Genomic DNA, 25,193 nt, shown 5'->3' with positions numbered 1-25,193 from the left:
CCTTACAGGTGCCAGCTCCTCTTTCTCCAACTCCAGCTCCCAGCCCGAACACTGAGGTTGCGGGACTGAAGCAGTGGGGCACAGCTCAGCAAGAGGCCCCGGATGATCCTCTTTCCTCCTGTGGTATCCTCCTCATCTTTGCCCGATGACGCTGTGGTGGGGACTGGTATAATGGGTTTTCTCCTCCCCCTCCCCCCTGATAGACCTCTGCGCCCACCAGGAACTCTTGGCAGGGTGGCACGGAACATGAACCTGCAAGCAGAGGAGGTGGTCGAAGTGGAGAATCCTGTGGTTGACATTTTGTCTGCAGAGGCCCCTTCCAGGGTGGCCTTACCACTTATCTGGACCATTCAAACCATGGCCAGAATAATCTGGCAAACACCCGACTCCATTTCCCCCATCTGCTAAGTGGGTGGAACGGAAGTATTTTGCTCCCTCCAAGGGATATGACTGTCTCTATGCTCATGCACAGCCCTGTTCACTGGTGGTGGCCTCAGTGAATGAGAAGGAGCGTCATGGTCAGCAAGCCTCGGCACCTAAATCGAAAGAGGTCAAGCGCCTCGATTTATGTGGGCACAAAGTCTACTCCTCAGGAGGCTCTAGCTCTGGATTGTGAACCAGCGGGCTCTCCTGAGCCGATACAATTTTAACTCTTGGGACTCCATGATGAAGATCAAGGAACTGGTTCCTCCGGAGTCCCGAGAAGAGTTTGGGGCTCTGGTAGAGGAGGGTAAAATGGTCAAGCGAACTGCTTTGCAGGCTTCATTGGACACCGCGTACTCTGCCGCTCGGACCCTCTCTTCCTTCTTGCAAGCTACTCCAATAGAGGGGAGGTTTTGGAATGGATATGAGCAACGCATCTCAAAGAACAACAGTTACAAAGGTGAGTAACTGTCTTTTCTTCGAGTGCTTGCTCATATCGATTCCAATTAGGTGACTCCCAAGACTTACCTAGGTGGTGGGGTCGGAGTGAAGTACCGTGGATTGCAGAACCGCTCTCCGAAACGCTGTATCGTCTCTGGCTTGTCAGACGATGGCACAGTGAGAGAGAAACGTACGTACTGAAGACCAAGTAGCAGCTCTGCAGATCTCCTGGATTGGGGCCTGGGCCCTTTTAGAGTGAGCGGTGAGGGGCGGGGTTGGAACATCGGCCAGATCATATCCATTCCGGTATCCGTGCTGGCTATGAGCAACACATTTCGAAGAACAACAGTTACAAAGGTGAGTAACCATCATTCCCCCAGGAGTAATTGGCAGAACTGTCTTAAACTAGCTTTAGTTACTTTAAATGTCAGCTTGTCCTCTCCCCCGCCCCATCTACACAAGACCGTATTCCCCATTCTATTCCCTGCACTGTGCAGCTGGCCTGCAAGGGCCCGGGAAGAATCATTTGTGTTTGTGTGTTGTTGAAAAAGCAGTATCAGATGTTCAGAATCCGCATTTCCCTAGTGTGAATTTGGGGGCACCAGACTTTATTTTTAAAATTGCTTTACAAGGGCAAGTGTGAGGCTAAAATCTCTGGTTTGCTGTCCTGTGCTGCTAACTGCACTGAATGAATGGAACTGTGAGAGTGTAGCAAGGCCTGTGCACCTTTTCCCTGTTGTGACTCTGTTTGCTCTTTGCCTGAGCTCATCAGGGAGCGATGCCAGAGAGCCCTCTTCCTCTGCCTAGGTAGTGTCCGGTCTCATATCTAGTGCACTAGCCCAGCTTGGGTTCTTGGACCTGTTGGTTTAAAATAATTAGAGCTCCCACCTTCATTAACAATTAATTGGTACCATTGAAGTATACAGTTTCGGTAGCTGAACTACTGCCCCTAAAGTGTGTTTGGGGTGCTGAGTGCCCCATTGTCTCTTTCCAGGTTGGTATGCCCAGCATGTAACTCTGGGCTTGACTGGAGTCTGAGAACCTCTGTGCTAGGGAAGGGTTGGACTTAAGAAAGCTGGGTTCAATTCAGGGCGGGGGCCATTGCCTCTTGCTTCTAGGGCTGCAAGGCCAGGGTGTTCGGGGCCAGTCAGTGTCCCTAGTTTGGTGAAAGCCTAGCATTGCAATGCCTTCTGGGCAGTTAAGGAGTGGCCCAGAGGGGCTGTGAGGGTTGCCCCATCCTGCCTTTGGCATTGGGTGCATGATTCTTAGGGCTTGGTAAGTGGTGAAAATAATGCCCTTCGGGGCGCAAGGAAGAGGTAGGTAGGGCTTGGTGTCCCTTTTTTGAGGTTGTAATAGCTTGCTAGAGACTTTGAGTTGGAGTGAGCGACTCTCTCTTTTGTACTGCTCAATCTGAAGCCAGTCTTTGTATCTGGACACACATCGTTCCAGGAGTTGATGGACAAGTTTCTATGGGGGAGACTTTAGCCTGCACTGGTGTTTAGTGTGCTGGAAGGCTGGTTGCTTCCTGATTCTATCATGCCTTCCCAAAGTCTCTTCCCTGGCTTGGTGGATGAGTCGTTATATGTTTTCTCTCCTAAGGTTGGCTGTGTTCTGTTTTTTCTCTCTCTCCTTCTGCTTGTTCACTGTACAGCCAGATCTGGGGAAGAGCAGCTCCTTATTGGCTGGCTGGCATGAACCTATTTGTGCCCATCAACTGTGCCCATCCCCCAGAGTTTGCACTGCTTGCTGTCAGGCAGCCATGCTGGCACCAAGTGAGCATCTGATATTCCATGGAATCACAGGCTGTTTCTCATCGTAGTGCAGTTCTTGGCTGTGATTCTTGCTTGTTTTTCTCAGGGAGGGGTGGAAGCAAGGATAGTACTACGTTATTTTCATACCCAGCCCTCTCTCTGGCTTCAGTCCTGCATTCATTAAACCCCAACCCCAGGCACCCCCGGAATGCTGAATAGCTGCTGAAGCCATGCTGCACTGAGGCTGCTGAAATAGCTCTGGAATCCAACTCAGTGCAGCATTCCATCTGGTTTTGCAGAGCAGTGGGTGGCTGACACTGGAAAGTTATTTGAGCCATGTCCAGGGCCTGTCCTCAGTCACTGTGTCAAACTGGTTTGTTTGGTTTTTTAAAGTGAAAAAATCTGGAAAAAACCTTGATTTTTAAATGTGAATGTTGGGCCTGGCCTGTGCACCAACATAGAGAAGGGTGGGGAGGATGGAGCCATAGGTGTGGGAAAACAATACCATGTTTTGTGACAGATGGATGTCTCTGGCAGTGTTTTTTATCTTTAATTCATCTATGGCCAAGTCATGGTGTCTTCCCTGTGTCTGGAGAGCAGGGTCTGGGAGGGGGGAGGGACCTCATGTCTGTGGGAGACAACCCCAGTTCAATGTGTAACTTCAATAAAGATTTCAAGGGCTTACAGCTTACTTCCCATTTGCAGATGTTTTTAAAGTCCTTTCTAAGTGTTAACTCTGTTGTTCTGAGATGGTTTGATCCTGTTAGGATTTTGTAAGCCCACATGCAGCTTTGTGCCCTCTTGGGTAGCTCTCAATCAGTCCAGCTCCACTTCAAAAATTTTTCTGTTTGTCAGTTTAAAAATAATGTAACCCTCCTGTAAGAACCTGTGAGCAGGTGCCTTTTCCAGCCTAGTCCAAAGCTGAGTCCACGTGCTGGGAAGAGTTATAAATAGGGCCCTAACAAATTCATGGCCATGAAAAACGTGTGTCAGACTGTGAAATCTGGTCTTCCCCCATGAAATATGGTCTTTTGTGTGCTTTTACCCTATGCTTTACAAATTTCATTGTGGAGATCAGTGTTTCTCAAATTGGGGGTCCTGACCCAAAAGGGAGTTGCAGGGGGGTCACAAGGTTATTTTAGGGGAGTCATGGTGTTGCTACACTTACTTCTGTGCTGCCTTCAGAGCTGGGTGGCTGGAGCACAACAGCTGTTGGCCAGGTGCCCAGCTCTAAAGGCAGTGCAGAAGTAAGGATGGCATGGTACTGCCACCCTTACTTCTGTGCTGCTGCCTTCAGAGCTGGGCGGCTGGAGAGTGGCGGCTGCTGACTGAGGGGCCAGCTCTGCAGGCAGCAGCGCAGAAGTGAGGGTGTCAATACCACACCTGGCCATCCTTACTTCTGCGCTGCTGCTGGCAGGAGCTCTGCTTTCAGAGCTGGGTTCCCGGCCAGCAGCTACCACTCTCCAGCTGCCTAGCTCTGAAGGCAGCAGCACAGAAGTAAGGGTGGCAGTACTGCAACCCCCCGACAATAACCTTGTGACTCCCTCACAACTCCTTTTGGGTCAGGACCTCTACAATTAGAACATTGTGAAATTTCAGATTTAAATAGCTGAAATCATGAAATTTACATTTTAAAAAAATCTTATGACCATTAAATTGACCAAGATGAACGTGAATTTTGGTAGGTCCCTAGTTATAAACTCACCTCCTTTCTGGAGTCTGGCTTTATTGGCCATAAGAGGATATCAGCTGAGCTGTTCTGCTGCGCTCTTCTCCCACACTCAGGGCTGGTCTGCCCACACCCTAGATCTTTTTCTCCCTGGAGAGCTGCTCGCACCTCCCTGGTAGCCCGTTGGTTTGCAAGCTGCATTCACCAACTACTCAGCAGAACCCACTGCATTCTTTCCCACCACCTGCTGGCAAGGTGGGGTGTTGCTGACGAACCCAGTCTGCCTAACAGAGAGCATCAAGACTTCACCTGTGAGCATGAAGCAAGCTGCTGTACTTGTCCTCTCTAATCTTATGCCACAGCAAACTCTTCTTGTTTGCGGGGACTTGCTTGATGAATAGCAATAGGGCTGGTTTTGGCTGGAGTCATTCCACTGGCCTATGAGAGGTCAGAATATTTTAGCCTTAAGTGAATGCAATGCTAGTGAAAGGCATTGGGCTGGCAGGCCTGTCCTCTGGCAGGTACAGAAACACTGCTGGGAGAGCTGAGCCAGGCCCTTGGTGTGCATGGGGGTCGGCTTGCTGGCCCCGCACATTCAGTTGCCTCTGCTCTGGACAAAGGGACAGTTTATTGCCAGCTCTGGTGGTGGCTTCTGGGCTGAGGTGCCCCCACTCCTTTCTGAAAGGCCACTGCATAGTACCTAGGGCAATGGCTTCCCATGGTAGCTGGTCTGGGACCAATACTGGGCCCCAAAGCTGTAGCAACACTCCTTGCCAGGGACAAGGCAGGTCATGCCTCATATACCCTGTGATGGGGGAGAGAAGTGTGTATGGGGGAGAGGGGAGAGGTGGCAGGAGAGAGACCTGGGGCCCTCAGAATAAACAGACAAAAAAAGCAGGACCCTGGTGGGCTGCGGTGAAGCGCTCCATGTGGACCCCCACAGCTGCTGTTAATGACACGGCAGTTCTGCTTGCCGGGATCCAATGTGGTGCATATGGCTTTCCCTTGGCACCCAGGGCAGACCCTCACACCCTTCTGTAACTGCATCCATCTCCAGTGCTGTGAGGTTTCTGCAGCATGCCACCCTTCCTTGGTGAGACGCATGTGTTAACCGGCCCTTTCACAATCCTTGGGAGGAATAACTGCTGCCTCCCATGGAACATCTACACTGCAAGAAAAAGACCTGCCACAGCAAGTCTTAGAGCCTAGGTCAGCTGTGTGACATTACCCAAGGTACAATTTGGACTGATGAACAGCTGTCCCCTCAGTTTTCCACCCTGAGGTGCCTTTTGTACGGCTTTGCTGTGGGAGCTTACCACTCCTGGTCTGCCCCCACAAAGCCTCCAGCAGGTAAGTTACTCCCAGCTATAGTGTATGAGTGCTGTAGCCAGCTACCCTTGAATTACACTGCAGAGCAACACCAGACAATTTCCAGTCCCAGACTTCCCCCAGAAATGTACGTCTTGTACTGCCCCGCTTACTTCTGGACAATACAAGCTCGTATAAAGTCTGTCATTTTATTGATAGAAAATGATTTGCACTAATCCTGTTTTCCCAAATGGAGTTTCCCAAACTCTTCAGTGCAAACACACTAGTTTAGATAAAACAACAAAACAAATTTATTAACTAAAAAATATAGATTTTAATTGATTACCCATAATGAGACATGAAAGTCAGAATTGGTTACAAGAAAACAAAAATAAAACCTAAATAATATCAAACTTAAGCTAAGTGAATTCAAAGCAAAAGTGTCTCACCCCATGTTACAGCAATCTTGCTGGCTGAATTTCAGGCAGGATCCCTCCCCCAGTCCAGTGTTGCTTCCTTTTGTTCTTCAGATGGTTGTGTATGCCATGGGTAGAGAGAAAAAGGAAGGAATAATCTGGGGTGTCTGTTATCCACTTTTTATCATTCTTTCTCTTCTGAACCTCAGTGGAGATGATTCTCAGAGACCGAAAGTCTGTGTGGATGGGAACCCCCAGCTGTTCCTTTGTCAGGATGTAGATTTTCGCCACATCATCTTTCCTGCCAGAGAATGGCCACTTAAACCGATGATAATCCATTTGATTTTGTTGACATCTGGCTGATGCATTGGCTAGCTTTCTGCCTCTGGGGAACTGGTTTGTGGCTGCTCCCCAGACTTGGAAGATGTTTTAGTAATACCACCAAGAGGAATTTTATAACTTTATATGCAGTGTTGCCACACATACCAGGACAACAGTCAGCAAATTAGGAGTTTTTAAATGATACCTCACAGCATACTTTGTACAAAATTTATCATATTTCTGTAAAAGAGGTGAGCAAAGGGATACAGACTGTCACACTCTCAGGCTTGTGGTACAGGACTAAGAACAACAATGCAGAGGTTCAGGCTCTGAAACTTGGAGAGGGAGGTGGGTCTCAAAGCCCAAATATCTATGCTGATATTTTGAGCCTTGTAGCACAAGGTCTGTGAGACTGAGTTTGTTGACCTAAGCTCTGAGACTTGCTGCTGTGGGTCATTTTGCAGAGTAGACATACCTCAACAAGTGTCCAGCCTCTGCTTTCTGTAGAAACTGATCTGTCTTGATGTGAAAGGGCTGCTATTCCAGTAGTCTGGATGCAGAAATGTATATGTATTTACATGCCCAATTCATTTGTGTGGTCAACATCATTGTATGCGCAGTTGAGGTAACTGTATTTGCAAATGGACACTTAGGCCATTTGTGCTCATAATTATGCAATTTGCACATGCAGTTATAGAAGCTGCACATGAAAACTGGGCACCCAAGTGCGCACCTTACTCATTTGGAGAAACCAGCTAGATTTTCAAACTGTGTGCGAGGAGCTGGATAATGGGAGGCTGCTATGCTGCATGATAGAAAGTTTTGAAAATGCACATTGCCCTTCTTGCCAGGACCTCTTCTCTCCCACAGACATGCTGACTCTCTGTTGCAATGGCATAGGTTCATAGATTCCAAGGTCAGAAGTGGGGACCACTCTGATCATCTTCTCTGGCCTCCTGTATAGCACAGGCCATGGAACTTCCCACAATAATTCCTAGAGCAGATCTTGGAGAAAAACATCCAATCTTGTTTAAAAATTGTTGGTGATGGAGAATCATATCATGACTCTTGGTACGTTTTCCCAGTGGTTAATTACCCTCACTGTTAAAAAATCGTGTCTTATTTCCAGTCTGAATTGTTTCAGTTTCAACTTCCAATCATTGGATCATGTTAGACCTTTCTGTGCTAGATTGAAGGACCCATTGTTAAATATTTGTTCCTCGTGTAGATTCTTTAGACTGTGATCTGTTCACCCCTTAACCTTCTCTTTAAGCTAAGCAGATTGAGCTCTTTGAGTCTATCACTGTAAGGCATGTTTTATAATCCTTCAGTCATTCTCCTGGCTTTTCTCTGAACCCTTTTCAATTTATCAACATCCTTCTTGAACCATGGACACAGTATTCCAGCAGCAGTTGCATCAGTGGCAAATACAGAAGTGAAATTACCTCTCTGTTCCTACTCAAGATTCCCTTGTTTACGTATCCTAGGACCGTCTTCGCTCTTTTGGCCACAGCATCACACTGTGAAGTCATGTTCAACTGCTTATTTGCCACGACTCCCAAATCTTTTTCAGCATCTATGCTTTCCAGGATAGTGTCCCCCATAATGTAAGTATTGCCTATGTTCTTTGCCCCTAGATGTATGCATTTACATGTAATCATTAAAATACACACTGTTTGTTTGCTTGTGCCCAGTTTACCAAGTGGTTCAGATCACTCTGAATTAGTGACTTGTTCTACCCTCCTTATTGTTTCATGGTCTCTGTGTGTATATAATGTCTACTGCAGTTTCCACGGTATGCATCTGATGAAGTGAGCTGTAGCTCATGAAAGCTCATGCTCAAATAAATTGGTTAGTCTCTAAGGTGCCACAAGTACTCCTTTTCTTTCTGCTACCAGAGTCACTTTCTGCATTCCTTTTTCCCAGGGTTTCTGCTCCCATTGAGTATCTGCTGCAAATGGTCGTTTTTTGCCCCCCAAAATTAGCCGCCTTTTCTCCATCAAATTGTATGTGCAAATCAGTCCATCTTTTAACTTCTCTCATTCACAGGTGACGTGAAGTATGCATGTGCCTCTGGAGTTGCAGGTGCAGATGGCTGTGCTTAATGGTTATTTACCAGGTATATCTGTGATTGTATGCACAAGTTAGGGGTATGCGTGTGTGTTTTGCATGTGTAATTGTGGCAATCTGATTGAATACAGCTTCTCAATGTTAGCTCTTTGTAACTCTACAAAATTCCTAGAGGTGATGGTAGCCTGTAAGCAACGTTTCAAAGGAACATGGCAAAGGAATCCCTCAGCAGCAGAGCAGAAATGTCAGAAATGACCTTGGACATCTCCTAAGGCAGCTGTGGTCTCTGGGTTTCCTATTCACTCACTCTGGGAGCTTGGGTGACATTTTGTGCAGAAGTAGATTTAAATGGAATTTGTGTGTGCGCACGCACATGTATGTACATACATGTGTACAGCTCCATTCATACTGACATGAGGGCCTCAGTGGAAATGATGGGAAATGTGAGCTTTAGCCTGGTGCAGGGATGTGCCATGTTTTCAGGGCAATAATAATAAACCAAAGAGGGGAGGATTCACTGTAGGCTGCACCAGCCTTGTGCATTGGTGACAGGGTGGCACTAGTGTTGTGCAGGCTGGCAGTACTGGCATGAAACACACAAATTACATTGGGTTAAAAAGACATAAAGACTTGAGAATGGAGCATAAAACTCCTCATTTGTGCCAGTGGTAATAAAACTGCCTCAGATGACTCAGGTGCACTTACATGAGGCACTAGTGAGAACATGTTGATCTCCATATGAAAACCTTAAACTCATTTAGAAAATTGGGCTGTCTCATTTGAGATTAGAGTCTGGTTAATCTGCACATACTTAACTAGCTATTTCCATGCTAATTAAGTGAGGATCTCAATATAGTTGCATGCCAGCATGGAGGTACTTTCAAGGAGGGTGCACCATTCGTGTTCCCCAACTGGAGATGCTATGTTAGTAAAAGGGTACCAGCCCATGAGGCCAGCATGGGGCTGAGGTCCTGGGGCAATAGGAAACATGACACTCTCAGAATAAAGGGCAGATGTGGAGATGGTTCATATGCTCTGCATGCTCCAGAGGTCCTTCTCCCCCCACCCCTGGGCGTATTTGTAACATATCAAGTGATTGACAGAATGGATCCCAGGGTGGATAAAAACCCGTGCTTTTTAAAAATAACCAGGTCAGATTTTTTAATTTAAATTGAATGTTTGTGTGGTTTTTTTTTAAAATATATTTAAAATTAAACTTGAAATTGACAATGTATGTTAAGACCTAAACTTATTATCTATTAAAATATCAAATAATAAACAATATTAAGCATTACATGTTTGCTGCCAAGTTTTAAACAAAGTCAACTTCCTGAACTGATGAAAGTCACTGGCTAAGCATCTGGAACCAGAGTTGTTTGAAGCTTTTCACAGTGGTAGACTTTTGCAGCTGCAGAGAGAATATTTTCTTCATTTCAGTTTATTCAGTTAGTTCAGTTCAATTACTGGTCTTGGCTGGCATTGCTCCCCTCATGATTAGGTATGAAGGTTGGGTTCTGGCCACATTACTGTGTCCAGCCAGCTATCAAAGTTTATTTCACAGTTCCATCTCAAAGCCACACAAAAAATGCTAGCTAAAGTCAAGATGCCCCTTTTCTGAAATAGTTGAGTGTCTCAGATAGTTCATCAGGCCTTTCTAATATACCGTGGCAAGAGGTGGTATGGGACTGTATTTTTGGATCAGTGGCACATTTCTGGGAACATAGACAACTCAGACCTGTGTTCCCTAGTCTCTCTGGGTGAGCTCTCACATTCCCCTTGGAACAACCCTATGAACTGAAAAAGCCTTCCTTGTTACAACAGGATACGTTGTCACAGGTGGTTTAACTTACATCTTTACTGTTGCGGCTTCTTAAACTCCCCGTCCTGCCTCTGGAGCTCAAGAACAAACCGCATCTGGTTATGGACTGTTCTCTTTATCATCTTGAGGGTGAATGAATGCACTCTGGATGAGGCTGCCTTGATAGAGTGGCTGCGTCACTTACCTAACTGCTTTCATTGTTTGGTGCTGTCAGAAGCCATATGCCAGAAGTTCAATGACCAGTTCATAAATTAAACTAGTTGGGAGTTGAAAAAGCAGGAAAGCTTGTTTTCCTCTTCTAATCTATCAATAAAAACTGAGTGTGAGAAGTTGAAATCTACTAGTTCTAACATCTTCGAGGACATGGTGACCAGAAACAAACCTTTCACAAAATACAAATAATACTACTGTTGTTTAATCAGTTTTAAATGCAAAACCTGTTAAACTTTTTTCTTGTGCACCCAGCACATTTAAGGTAGTTTTATTTAATAAAAATAAAGTGTAATGCTGTTTTCGTGTGTATTTAACTGAATTTGGATTTCCATTTAAATAAAGCTTGATACAAATCACAAGTAAAAAATTGATCTGTTAAACAAGAAATGCATCATTCCCCATTTTCTGCCATCATAGAAAAATGTAAAAATTAAGAATCTGGATAAATGTAAGTTAAGTTATATACTTGGTTAAATAAATGTATATGTCTTTAGTGTATCCTCCTGGTTAGCACAAAGAAGCACCAAATTTAGCACAAATGCTATATTTAATTGCAAATCACCATGTTTTAATGGTTACCAACCAATGGAAATTCAGCCTTTCTTGAAGAAAATAAAAAGCTCAAATGTAAACATAATTTAAAATCAAGGTTTCTGCTTGCTGATTCTAAGTCATGCTTCAACTCTGATTTAAATACCTTTTGATTTTAAATCATTCCAACCTGGTGTGGCCCACTGACATGTGTAATTAATGACATAATGTATAATTATTACACAGTTTTGAAATGATCAGGTTAGCAAACTGCTTAAGTGGCAGCACTGTAATTCTCCTTCTCCACTGGGTATTTAACATAGGCTGCCAAAACTGCATGATGGTGTGTTAATGCAAAGATCATGTAGCAACAGCTCTACCTGAGCAAGCACCTGGAGAGGCTCCTGTCTCCAGAGTACAGAATCCTGGGGGTTTGGGGGTGATTATATCAGAGGGGGAGGCCCAGTTAGTTGTAGATTTATTCAGGAGGCCAGGAATACCCTACAGCACCGTTAAGAGAAAGAGCCTTATTGTCATTGTGGTCACCTCTAGGGCAGGCTTCCCCTGAGTTGCCCTGTTTAGCCCTCTGATGCTGCCCTGTCTCAGCTCTCCTTTGCTCTGCAAGGAAGAAGAGGGAGATTTAGACTCTACTCACTTCTGGGCCACTCTGCTGAGGCAGCTGGCCAGGATGTCAGTTAGTCCAGCTGTGGTGATGACTCAAGGTGTGAGTCCGTGTCCACTAGGGGCTGGACTAAGACCCATGCCTGCCCATCCCCACACTGCTATCTCATGGTGACTTTTATCTTGGTAATTGTCATATCTGAGTAGGAATGAATCCCCATGCCCCCAGAAAACTCCACCTGGTACAAAACAAGTAGGCCATGTACTTAGGAGCACAGGTGGCTGTATGTACATCATTCAGTCCTCTGCTGTGCACTGGGTCCCCCCAAAAAGAGTCCAACTTAAGGCCTCTCTCCAGTTAGTCAAAGCCATCCATGGGCCTGGTCCTTGCTACCTGAGCGCTCACCTTTCTTCTGTCAGCAGGGCCTCCAACTACAGCCATGTTCCGCTGGAGTAAGGAAGCTCCCAACCACCAGGGGAGGGTCTGGTGTGTGGGAGACAGAACTAACGTGGGGGTTAGTCCTGCATCACAGCACTCAATGTGCTCAGAGCTAAATGCAAGAACTCCTTTTTGCACTTCGATTTTCCCTTGGTAAAGACTACACATGCATTCTCAGCATCTGTGTAGGCACGTACACCCACAGAGGAAATGATAGAACTGTAGCCTGATAATGGTCTCACCAATATTGTAAACAGGTAACGTTCCCTCTCTGGTCCTGCTCCCTAATCTCCTGTGTATGTAGCCAAGGATCATATTATCCCTTTTGACTCTGGTATCGTACTGGGAGTTCATGTTCAGTTGGCTTCCACACTGACCCCCGAGTCCTTTTTAGAGTTGCTGCTTTCCAGGATATGGTCCCCTGTCTTATAAAGTACTCCTGAGGGAATTCTGCACCACTGTGTATGTGCATAATTAATGAGCTGTGAATATTTTTAATTATTTGCACAGAAAAAAGCTGCTGGAAAGTTGCTGCAGTTCCGCATTTTGCTCACCAGAGAGCCCTATGGTGCTAGAACAGAGCAGCAGCTCCCAGCCAGCTAGGGAAGAGAGAGAACCTGCCTTCTTCACAGCACCTATTGAGCCAGGTCAGGGGATATGGGGAGACAGCGTGGGGCTGCTGGGGGGGTCAGTCAGTGGCTTATAAGGGCTAGTGGGGGAGGACAGACTGGGGCAGGTGCTGAATAGGAGTGGAGGCGCAGGGCCACAGGGGGGAAGGAGGTGCAGGGCCAGAAGGGGTGCAGGGCCGTATAGGGATGGCGTAGCTGAGTGGGGGCGCACAGACACATGGGGATGTGGGGAGTGAGTGTCTGAGTGGGGGTGGAGGGATACATGGGTATAGGAGCAGATGTGCCTGACTGGGAGAGGCTAGGGCTCAGCCAGCGTCTGCCTGGGGGAAGCTCCCTAACAATCCCTCCCCAAACCCCAAAAATCCTGTTCCATACTTTCCCCGCCCATTCCCAACAATCCTCCAAGTTGACACCCAGGCACCTTCCCAGCAATTACTTCCCTCTCCCTCAGCTCCTCCATTACCCCTGACTCTCAAGCCTTTGCACTGCTTCTGAGAGGTGTGGGAAACACGGTTCTGTATTGTAGTTTAAATTAATTATTACTCAGAGTTCTGTGTTAATATGCCTAGTAAGGAATCTATTTGTCAAAAAACATTTCCTGAATCTTTTTTTGTTGTCTGTATTGTTACAGATGTACTTGCTGACAGGTATTTTGAAATAAATGACCAAAAATAATTGAAACTGGTGTGATTATAGTGTGTTATTTTGACAAATAAAATGCAGAATTTTGCAGAATTTGAAAATACTGTGTGCAGAATTTTTATTTTTTTGGCACAGAATTCCCTCAGGAGTACATAAAGGTGGCATTCACATTGTTGAAATTATATACCATATACTCTTTTTCCTTGGCTTATTTTGAGCCTATGTCTCTCCAGCACATCTCTCCATTTATCAAGATGCTCTTCTAGACCATCTTTCTCCTCACTGAATAGAATATAATTTGCAAACAACATGTACAAAGGTGCCTCCTTCTGTATGTTCCTTGTGAGGGTATCCAAGATGAGGATAAACAAGAGAGGGCTCAATGCTGATCCCTGACGTACTCCCACCTTTATTCATAGTTCATCAGTTTCACCCCTAGAAGTTCTAACTACTACTGTTACTTCTACATATGTGCCTTGAACAAGTTCTGGTACCGTTTTCTCCCTCACATTCCATTAGATGACTTCTTTTGGAACTTGGTCAGTAAACACCATATGAATATATTTTTCTTTTTCCACTAGCTGCCTCCGTGCAAAAAGAACCTCTGTTGTTGGTCTTCCTGGCGTAAAGCCACATTGATTTGCACTAATACTTCGCTTCTGAGGGCATGGCTGCACTTACAGATGTAGAGCACTTTGAGTTAAACCAGCCTTCGGAGAGCGCAGTAGGGAAAGTGCTGGAGTCTGTCCATACTGACAGCTTCAAGTGCACTGGTGTGGCCACATTTGGGCACTTGCAGCGGCATTGGGAGCGGTTCATTATGGGCAGCTATCCCAGCATGCAAGTGGCTGCAACATGCTTTTCAAATGGGGGGGGTGGAGTGTGACAGGGAGTGTGTTGTGTGTATGTGGGGGGAGAGAGAGTGGGTTTTTGGGGGGCTGAGAGCATGTCAGCGTGCTGTCTTATAAGTTCAGACAGCAGCAGATCCTCCTGCTCCCCCCCCCCAGCATTCCACACTAATGGTTGCTTTGTCTCGGACCAGATAAGCAGTCGGTTGTCAGAATCGGAGCTTTCAACGGGCATTTCCGCATTCCTACCGCCGATTCCAAACAATGACAAGAGTGGCCGCTTGACTTAAAGTGGTTATGGGACGCTTCCGGAGGCTGATCAGAGCGCAGTAAAGCAACACCTTGTTCACACTGGCGCCATGGTGCTCCAGCGAGGGGCGCAGCAAACGTTATTCCACTCGCCGAGGTGGAGTACCAGCAGCCCTGTAGCCGCAGAGTCAGAGCGCTCCGTGCCTTACCAGTGTGCCCGGGGCTCCTTTATTGCGCTGTAACTCGCAAGTGTAGCCAAGCCCTGAGTCTCTTAGACCTTGTAAGCGTCACAGTGCATGCAGTGTGTGTAGTTGGGAGGATATGGGCCAATCCCTCATCCATTTCTCCATATCTACGTGGGAATTAGCTGCAAGAGAATTCTCCTCACTGGATAATGATTTCCAGCCATTTGTGTGTAATCCATACATGTCTTTCCATTAGTTTTGGCAGCAAGTGGAAGGCTGAGCAGCCAGATGATTTTCTTGATTCTTATAGAGATATTTCTCCCTGCAAAAGGATTTCTTATCTGAGTATGGCTTTGGCTCACAGAATGGAGTGACACTCATACATAAACTATTTAAGGAACAAGAACCTGCATGGTGACCATGTCTGAGCTTGTTCCATCTTGAGTGAGCTCTGAGGAGGACTGTCAGGGGAAGAAGTGGGAATGAGAAGGGGAAATAGGAAAGATTAGACCTTGGAATTGAATTGAATACCCATTTGGGTAAATGTTTACTGGGGGGAGAGGAGCTTTTTTGTCTTCTCTTCTCCCTGCTACCCCCAAACACTGAGATATTTTCTTTCGGGCTCACAGCATTAGCTAACCTGGTCTTAGAGACATAATAGTTTATCCCAGGGAGCTTATATGTTATGTGTACAGCAAACTTCAATGCAATTGTTTTGTAAATTTAAAAAAATGGTGTTAAAAACAGCAATAACCAGTTATGCTTAACAACTGCAAAACCGTAAGGGCATACGGTATCTCTGTACAGAAACTGCAATCCCTCCACTCATTGCTAGACTGCTGCTACCTCTGTGGTGGAACATGGCAGCTGTTTAAAAGTGCATAGAGGTGCCACCCAGCATCTTTGAATGGGCTGTGAAGAAAAATACCCTATCCTGTTGCAGCTGCAAAGACAACTTAGAGAGACAGACTGCAATTGTCCTGGTGGAATTTGGCCAGGAAACCTGGGTGAATATTTTGGCTCTTAAGATTTAGATCTACCCTGTTTGTTCAGTTTGCTCCAACTGAATGAGTTTGAGCGGGAGACACCCTGTTGTGACAGTTCTGCTGAAATCCGATTGCAGGTGGGGCTTCCCTAAATGATTCCTTCACAGCACTTCCCCTTAGCTGCACAGGATCGTGATTTTGGTCCATTACCACTATTCCCAGCACCACTGGGCCATCCTCCTCGAGTGTCCTTGTGGCTCACCAGGTAGCACTCTGAAGTCTCCTCCTGGGGCTTGGGCTCATACCTAGTGCTGACCCAGCCCAGTAGCACTGGGGAACTGCTGTGCTGTTAGGGGATTTGCCTGTGCTGATGAGAGGAGCTGAAGTTCTTTCTGTTCCCTCCGGGTGTGCTGGTGGGTCTTGATGATCATGTGGTGCTCTTTCATGCAAACTCCTTCCCTTCCTAGCATGCTTTGCAGAAATCTGAATGCAGTAAGGAAATGACAGTGGAGCAGGAGGGGACGTTGAGGGATTTCGGCAGTGGGAAGAGAGGTTGTTGCAGCTCCGATCTGAAATGAGCTGGATGAAGTAGGTGAGACCTGCAGAGATGAAGGCTCTGGCACCAGCAGCACCCAGCACTTGTGGGTGACGGAGTGGAGACAGGTGCCAGATGAGTTGGTAGGGGAGCAGTGAGACAAGGGCAGTGAAGCAAAGCCATGCCGGTATAATGTCCCTGGCCTTAAGGGCATGTAAATGCTGCAGGGGTTGCCTTCACAGTCACTGCACTGCTGTCTGCTAGCTCCTTGCTGCACACAGCACTCTGAAAAACCCTTCTCCTTTAACATCCTTGTCTTGTCTTCTAGCAGCTACTGAAGTTAAAAAGAGACTGAACAGAGGGCTAACGGAGGATGGATGGGACCTCTGGACTGGTTGTTGAACCATGTATGACCCAGACTGGCATAGTTCTTGCACCAAAACTAAAAAGGCCTAAAGACTATCCCACTAGTTTCTTAGTTGCCCACTGGATTGCTGGGTACTGATATGCTCAGCCCTGACTAACCTGGCAGCTGGGGGTCTTGTAGCAATGCATCTGTGTTTACTTGCAGGGAGCGTTGCTGAAGTGCCACCTTGCAAGCAGATGCCTAGAAAAAGCAGATGGCTTCAGAGTCCTGCTTCCCTTGAAGCTCCTGAGCCTGCAGCGGAACTCCTGGAGGAATCTGCTTTGTGTGTTCTCGCTTCTAGGAGTCAAGCTGGGTCAAAACTTAGGGCTGGGGTACTCCTGAAGCCCTTACAGATTTACAAGGGGGCTCTCATACTTTGCTTTGGAGTGAGACAGTGAGAAGTTCTGCTAATGAAATGTGGAAGATGATGCTAGCCTTCTCCTCCGTTCTGCACCATGAGGGATGGGAGAGGGAAGGGAGGCTCCACGGGGACTGCCAATGTCCCATTTGTTCTTCTGTTCAAATTCATTCCACTGGTGCGAGATCTTGTAGAGAGCATCTCATCCTTTGCTCCCCCTGCAGGCTGTTCTATGCAGCCACATGCTGTTCCCAGAGCTGGAATTGGCTGGTGCAGCTGCACACAGGTGTCTTGCTGCGATAAAGTCCGTGCACCACTAGCTGAATGTGTCAAACTGGCAGCTGCATTCATCTCGTTTCAGCCTCATTCCAGCCATGGCAAAAACGCTTTGTCCGCCAGAGGGACGCAGGGAACTTAACAAAGGCTGAAAACACCATTCTTCAGCTTCAGAGGAAGGTAAAGGGGAGCAAACCCCAAAAGTACAGTTCTGGGGCAATACAGCCTGATGGGACTGTGGATGGGAAGGGCTGCAGGTTGTAGAGCTGCAGCAGAGCTAGTAATTATATCCCACTTAATGATGGGAAAGAAATAGTTCAAGCCTCCTGCTGGAGCTGCTGCACTCTACCCAGACCAAAACACCATCCCCAGCTGTCTGAGGGTCCGGCAGTGACCCATGGGGGAGACATTGTGCTAAGAGCACAATGTAGTCATCAGCTGTGAGATTTTGAGATTGGGCTCCAGTTCCCTGGGTCTAGGAGCACCCAGATTTGCTTCCATACTGTGTACTGTAACAAGTGGATGTGCTGGCCCTTTAAGGTAGACTGACAATCAAGCACTGCTCTGTCCCTGCAGCAAGGCATGCTGGGACTTGTAATCTAGAGGGAAGTCTAGGAATTAGGTGCTGGCAAGTAACGCTGGGAAATGGAATTGGGGATAAAACCTCTGAGCAGAGTGCCCTGGATGGAGCAGGAGCTGCTACTAGAGCTGTTCAAGTTGGAGACCACTAAAGAGGCTGGAGCTGTGGGTTTCTCCAGGCAAAGAGTCAATGGAAGAGCTGGAGAGGGGCTATGGAAGAAGGGAGGGTCAAGGACCCTGAGGAGGTGGGGGCTGTTTGGCAAGTGAGTCAGACAGAGAGAAGCCCAAAGGAAAAGCTGCTGGGTTTAGCTTTAGGGAAAGTGGAGTGGGACAGGACTGGATGCCCACTTCATGGTGTGGGGCCCCAGGGTGGAGCCCTCTGATAAGGGTGGGCAGGAGCTCCCTCCTGGCTTGGAGGGACCCTGCAGAAGGAGAAGCATTGTTGAAGTGACACAGACTCTGGAAGGGGAGTATGTCTGACTTTAGGAAAAGCTCCATTTTCCACAGATGAGAGGGGACTCATGCCACATCCACCTCACTGTACCCTGGCCTCACGCTGCCATGTGTTGGAAATAGTCATTCCTGTGCTGTGACTGGAAGAAACTGGGTGCCGTGTTGCTGCTGGGTGCCTGGGCAAAGCAAGACACAACACCACCTGCACTGTGCGTCCAGTGCTGGAAGGAGACCAGGGGATGCTATTCAATCCAGTGTGTGTTATAGCTAGAATAGTACTATCAGCCCTGGGCCTCTGGGTTTCACTGTCCACTGTGAGAGCTAATGGCTTGGAGAGCTCGTGATTGGTTACGTGCTGCTTTGTGGCATGGGGTGGATTGACACCAGTGCATTTCCTACCACACACTCCATGGCAATGGACCAAAGTTTTCACTTAAAAACAAACCAGAACCCAGACAGATTTCTAGCACTTCTGCTTTCAAGGATCTGGAGGATGGTGTGGATTGCACTCTCAGCAAATTTGCGGATGATACTAAACTGGGAGGAGTGGTAGATACGCTGGAGGGGAGGGATAGGATACAGAAGGACCTAGACAAATTGGAGGATTGGGCCAAAAGAAATCTGATGAGGTTCAATAAGGATAAGTGCAGGGTCCTGCACTTAGGATGGAAGAATCCAATGCACCGCTACAGACTAGGGACCGAATGGCTGGGAAGCAGTTCTGCGGAGAGGGACCTGCGGGTGACAGTGGACGAGAGGCTGGATATGAGCCAGCAGTGTGCCCTTGTTGCCAAGAAGGCCAATGGCATTTTGGGATGTATAAGTAGGGGCATGGCGAGCAGATCGAGGGACGTGATCGTTCCCCTCTATTCGACATTGGTGAGGCCTCATCTGGAGTACTGTGTCCAGTTTTGGGTCCCACACTACAAGAAGGATGTGGATAAATTGGAGAGAGTCCAGCAAAGGCCAACAAAAATGATTAGGGGTCTAGAACACATGACTTATGAGGAGAGGCTGTGGGAGCTGGGATTGTTTAGCCTGCAGAAGAGAAGAATGAGGGGGGATTTGATAGCTGCTTTCAACTACCTGAAAGGGGGTTCCAAAGAGGATGGCTCTAGACTGTTCTCAATGGTAGCAGATGACAGAACGAGGAGTAATGGTCTCAAGTTGCAGTGGGGGAGGTTTAGGTTGGATATTAGGAAAAACTTTTTCACTAAGAGGGTGGTGAAACACTGGAATGCGTTACCTAGGGAGGTGGTAGAATCTCCTTCCGTAGAGGTTTTTAAGGTCAGGCTTGACAAAGCCCTGGCTGGGATGATTTAACTGGGAATTGGTCCTGCTTCAAGCAGGGGGTTGGACTAGATGACCTTCTGGGGTCCCTTCCAACCCTGATATTCTATGATTCTAAGGCTACACTCAAGATGGGATGTTCTTCTAAAAGCTCTGATCTAGGAATTATTTTGGAGGAGGTCTCTGACCTGTGTTAGATGGGAGTTCACACTCTGTGATCACAGTGGTCTTTTCTGGCCTTGGAATCCATGAATCTTCAAATGCTTATCTGAGTGTGAACAGGTGCAGTGCTGTCTACAGGGAGCCTGAAAAAAACAGTTCATCGAATGGCAGTTAACTCTGGAACATAATGATGACAAATTGAATGTCAGCTTTGTTGCTGATTGTGTTAGCAGACACATCCAGCTGCAGTGATGTGCTCATCTTGCAGCCCAAGATCCCTCCCACTGGGGACTCACACGTTCATGGGGAAGGGAGGCTTGCTTATAAGGCAGGGAGCACAGGTTAGTGAGTGAGCTTCCTGTTAAAATCCTCTTCCCCAGATGTTGCATAGGATGCCTAGATCAGGTGTGGGCTCTGCTGGCATAGGGTTTGGCTCATGTTTGGGGTACATGCTGCCAGCTGGAGCCCTGTGCTTGCTGCCCTCCACAGCAATGGCTCGCTTTCCTGGGCTGTGTGAATAGTATGAATAGGGAATACCTGAGCATCCAGAGCATGGTTTAGCCTCCGAGAGGGAACATGGGCCCTGTTCACGCTGAGGTCTTAGTCATGCACAGAAGTTCAGACTAGTGGAAGGGTTCAGTTGCTTGGCAGCCACATGCTGCGTGGGGGCATTAGTGTTAATGCCGAAGTATGTAAGGGTTGGACTAGGCCAGTGCCCTGCAGCCAGCAGCGAAATGACTTGCAGGGCCCGTTGGCTTCCCATGTCCTTTGTAGAGAGGGAGAGGGAGGAAGACTGTCTCCCCACAGAGTGTATGTGGGACATGTCTGCACTCTCCACTGTGGGAGAAGACACCTGGGTGAGAAGAGGCTCAGGCTGCTCAGTGTCCCCAGCCTCAAGCACAGGGGCCTCTGCACATGGGAGAGGGTGCAGGGGAAACCTGTGGTGCTAGGATGCTCTTCATATCTGGAAAGCTGAGCCCCATTCTCCATCCCATTGAGAATTGGGGGCAGGAAGCAGGAAAACATGGGATGAGGAGATTGCCAGAATAACCAGGGGATGGGGAGAGCCTGGGGAATGGAGATGGGGTGGGAAACACCAATACAAGGGGAGGAGGAGAGAGCCAGGTGGGACAAGGACTGGCCTTAAAATAGGGGCCAAGACCACCTTCTCGACCACACCCCAGGGAGAGTTAAGCCCTGCCACTCCCTTAAATGGCTCTATGGCACCTCCTCTGTGAGGGAGGGGAACTGTTACCCTGGCTGCTCCCTCTCTCCAAAGCCAGGCTGGCTTTAGTGGTGGTGGTCTGAGGTGAGATTAACCCTCCTAGCTGCGCAGCAGGGTTCTGGGCTAGTGGCAGTGCACTGGAGTCTGGCTTCACCCACTGGATCCGGCAGACTGAATTCCCAGCTCTAGCAGGGCGCATTGGGAAGGTGGCATTTCCCAATGAGATCTCACAGGCAGATGTATGAAAATAGACCAGCTGAGGCCTGTCCTACTGACGCCCTGAACCCATCTCTTCACCAGCTGTGCCCAGGGCAGAGCTATTGCCACAGCTGTTTTTTCTCATTAGGATGCCAGGAAATGAGAAATAATGAGCCCCTTATCTCACATGGCTGGGGCAGGTAGCAGCAGAGAGCTCCTAGCGTAGTGTGCCATGGGCAGAGCTATTGCCACAGCTGTTTTTTCTCATTAGGATGCCAGGAAATGAGAAATAATGAGCCCCTTATCTCACATGGCTGGGGCAGGTAGCAGCAGAGAGCTCCTAGCGTAGTGTGCCATGTTAAGCTGCTGCTTGTCTCTGTGCTAGCCAGTCCATAATGCCTGCGCCTGCACTGCTTGTCAGGTGGGAAGTTCTTGATCCTGGGGCTTTGTCGGGGACAGGTACTTAGCTGAGGAACGCAGAACCAGTTTGGGGTGAGAAACCTGAGACCATGAAGTAGCCCTTAGTGACTCCTGTGAATCTAGCAGCAAAACACCTCTGCCCAAAGCCTGTGCCAAGCCCTATACATGAGTCTGGGAAAGGGCTCTTCAGAAGGTGCTGCTCCTGGGAGTGGTGACATTGTACACGTGGACAATAGCTGGTGGATTCACATAGCACCTACTAGTCCTGCTCTTTCCCAGCCTTTTCCCCTGTGTGCTAGGTTTCAGGGAGCTCCCGTTAAGCTGAGCTCTGTGGTGCATAGGGCTGTAACCCTGTGCTCGGTGGGTTCCACAAATCCTGCCTCCTCTTGCAAAGTGGAACTGTGCTGGCCTCACCACATCCAGGAGGCTGGAGGGACCAGGACGTGTCCTGGAGCATGTTGCAGGAGGAGGAGTTGGACCTGGTTAGCTGACACTGTCGAGCAGTGTTGCTGCCCAGCCCTCTACATTGGTTACAGTTGTTCACTCAGAGCTTTCAGAGACAGTTTCTGAGCCCTCTCTCTTTTGCACCTGTCCCCTATTTTGGTGTGTTCCAGCATGTGAACTGGACCCTTCTCCATGTGGATCTGCTCTGCACCATGAGGAGCAGAGGAGGGGCCTTGCTACATCCCTGCATTGGTAATGCAAATGCTGGGGTGGAGAGTCCCTACTCTGCTGGCAGCCAAGTGCCAGGCTGAGGGGGACTGCTGGCCAGTGCTGCAGGAGGAACAAACGTTGGCTTTCTGTTAGGCTGCTAGACTTTGATTTTTTCCCCCCTTATTGGCAGCTGCATGAACCATTTCCTTCTCCTTAGTATCAAGTTCCCTCAACCACTCCTCCACCTAAGGCATTGACCGTGGAGGTGTATTGATCTCTGCAAGGAATGGGGACAGGGCTGACTTGGCAGTGCCCAATAGGGAGATAACTGATTGCTTTGGGGTGGGGGGCTTTGGGAACCTTGTGCAGCCTGTAGCCAATAATCCCTTTTCTGCAGTCTTATGGATGTGGGTCTTCCAAGGCAGCAAAATGTGTCCAATGCGGGAGGGCCCTGTCCGTACGTGTCTGTGTCTGCCGCTTGTCTTTGAGTTTTGTCTCTTGTTTTGCAGATGAATCTCTGAGACCAAAAATATTTTAGAAAGTTCCATCTGTTTCAATCTGTTAATAAGTTTTGTCAGTTTGTTTATGTTCGTTCAATGCTGTGGGAGTGTCGGGGTAGGAAGGACAGGCAGATGCAGGGGTGACCAGGGACTACCTGGGCTTTTCCTGGGGGTGAATGCCCCTGGCAGGGGCGTGGCTGGTGGGATGATGGAGCCAGCATTCTGAGCTGTCACAGAAGGGGGAGCAGGAGTAACAGCTACATCAGCGCTTGCCGTCTGTGCTGGTGCTACACTACGGAGGAGGGTATGGAGTTTAGCGGTGCTGAGAGCAAGTGCAATCACTTAAAGGTTTGGTGCAAACGTCTGTGCACAGCTGTGGGCGCTTTGTGGATGGGAGATGTTACTGGTGTGTTAGGAGGTTGCTTTGGGGCTGGCAAGGCCAAAATGCTCTAGAGTAGAAAAGGAGAGAGCTGGTAGCAACCCCTATATTCAGGTTGTCTAACATTTTTCATTTTAAAGGATTATTGCAACCTTTTCTTTGAGAAATGTTTGTCTCACTATTGTTTACAGCTGACATTTGATGTTCAGCAGGGGAAAGAACCTCAGGCCACAGAAGTGTCTGTTCTTTGGGCTTATCTACATGGGGAAATTTGCCGGTATAATTTATTATACCACTCCAGTTATGCTGGTAAAACTCTTATTCCAGAACAAGAAGAGCAATATAATTATACCAGTAATTATGCTGGTAATTTTCCCCATGTAGAACAGACCCAAATCCCATGAAATTCTGTTAATCTTTTGCTGAGATGTAAACTGTTACAAACAGCTGTTTCCGTTCTGTGGTGCTGTTCTTCTGGGGAGAGTCGCCAGAATCACTGAACACAGGAACCTTCTATGGCTGACCCCATGCTGCCACCACATCAGCAGCAGCAGCAAACACATCACTGGAAATGTCTGAGAGCTGTCTGAGCAGGAGGGTGGAAGAGACCTGGGCTGGGCTTACACCCCTGGATCTGTCAATGGCCCCAGTGGCCCATCCCCCTCCTCTGGGGTCATCACATCAGACTGGGCCTCACTCCCCACAATTCCCCCCTCTAGCATAATAGATTTCCCTTGCCACCAGCTAGCATGGGTCACATTCTGTGCTGCAATGCTGAAGGTTCGGGGTTTGAATATTTTTTTCCAAAATAAATGCTTCACTTCTCCTAACTCAGCATCTGACATCCAGCGCCCATGATCGTGGCAGCCCATTGCTGATGGGTTGCCCTTCAGTGACAAAATTGTGTGGTTTGTACACGTGTGCGCGCATGAGGGGAGGAACAGGCAAGCACTGTTTAATAAGGAAACAATTTCAAGCCCAGGTTTCCAAAGGGTGGTTACAAACACACACACCAGAATGAAGGAGATGAAGGGCTGTCGAAACAATGAGGGGGAAGAGCTTTCTTCTTGGTTTATAACTAGTGCTTGCCCTCTCTGATTCTTTCCCTTTTGCTTTTCGCATATGGCAGGGTTTTTAATTGTTCTTCCTGTCCAGTGAAGTTGGTGTGGATGACACCTGCCTCTGGTTCACGCTGTGGGCAGTGCACTGAGCTCTATGGTAACTGAGAAGGTGTCTGTGTTAACTTGCCTTCTCTCTGCTGGCTTTGAGCATCTGAGCAGAAGGCCTGCTTGACACACAGCACTGCCCTGCTTTCACTGGAGATGTGATTTTAAGCTGATTTAGTTAAACTGTTGCCAGTCTGTATGTGGACATTCATTTCTGCTTAGCTTGCTTTGGTAAATTTACAGGCACAAACTGAAATGCTGTAACCAGTATCAAACCCATAGCATTGTTTGCACCATTTAACTCAAATAGGTTTGACTGTACAATGTGTGTGTGTGTGGGCAAGGCCTAAAGCTCTGTGTTTTGTCAAGGTCTGGCAAACTGTGACGATTATGTCTGAGACAAGTTGGTGGATTCCTGTTTATCAGGAGATGTAGACTGTAGATACTGTTCCTCATCCCTGCTAACAATATTCCAGCATGGCTGATGTTTGTCCTGCCCGTTTCACTGGGGTTCACGCAGTCAGTCGGGGGCATTACGCTGAAAGGCTTCCAGCACTGATGCTACACTGATCTTTACTATGAGTGTTTGTGTTGTGTTTTGCAGAAGTAACATTCATCCTCAAGTTGATGATAATGAAAATACAGAAGAAAGAAAAGCAGGTTAGTGATCCCCTCTCCTTCACCTAAATCAGTCTGTCAGGCTTCAGTGCCTTGTCATGTGTGAGAGTGGTGGCTGCAGCAAGCTGACCTACAGCCTGTGTTTGTTGTGTGGCCAAGGGGTGTACGTGCATTTCCAGCTTTCAGCCCCTCTTGTCAGGGCCACAGAACTGTGCTTTGCAATGTAACTGGGGCTTGGGCACATAAATCTCTGCTTGGGGCAAGGGCAGAGAGTGGGATTTATTTTCCATTTAATAAACAAGATACACTTAATTGTTTGTGTGAGCCTGGATAGTGAAGCTTCTACCATTCCAGCTTGTCTGGCTCCACAACCACTGTGATTTAGAAAAAATGGTCAAGTTGTTACAATAAGT

General features: G+C 47.7%; 1 protein-coding gene across 4 annotated transcripts in view; it reads left to right on the top strand.

Moving 5' to 3' along the window:
- The window catches only part of CHD6 (chromodomain helicase DNA binding protein 6), a 183,065-nt gene that overhangs the window by 37,091 nt on the left and 120,781 nt on the right, over window positions 1–25,193 (top strand). The window contains exons 2-3 of one of the 4 annotated variants that reach the window (XM_073309955.2): window positions 17,222–17,316; window positions 24,767–24,822. The exons of 1 other annotated variant lie outside the window; for it this stretch is intronic. In XM_073309955.2, coding sequence (XP_073166056.1) covers window positions 24,790–24,822 — 33 coding nt within the window. In that variant the 5' untranslated portion in view covers window positions 17,222–17,316; window positions 24,767–24,789. Of the gene's footprint in view, window positions 1–8,378; window positions 8,449–17,221; window positions 17,317–24,766; window positions 24,823–25,193 lie in introns of all 4 variants that reach the window. 2 more of the 4 variants (XM_073309957.2, XM_073309953.2) reach the window with 2 other exon arrangements.

Source organism: Lepidochelys kempii, chromosome 13, assembly GCF_965140285.1.
Source record: "Lepidochelys kempii isolate rLepKem1 chromosome 13, rLepKem1.hap1, whole genome shotgun sequence".
NCBI lineage: Eukaryota > Metazoa > Chordata > Testudines > Cheloniidae > Lepidochelys > Lepidochelys kempii.
This window is presented reverse-complemented; position numbering and strand designations above follow the sequence as displayed.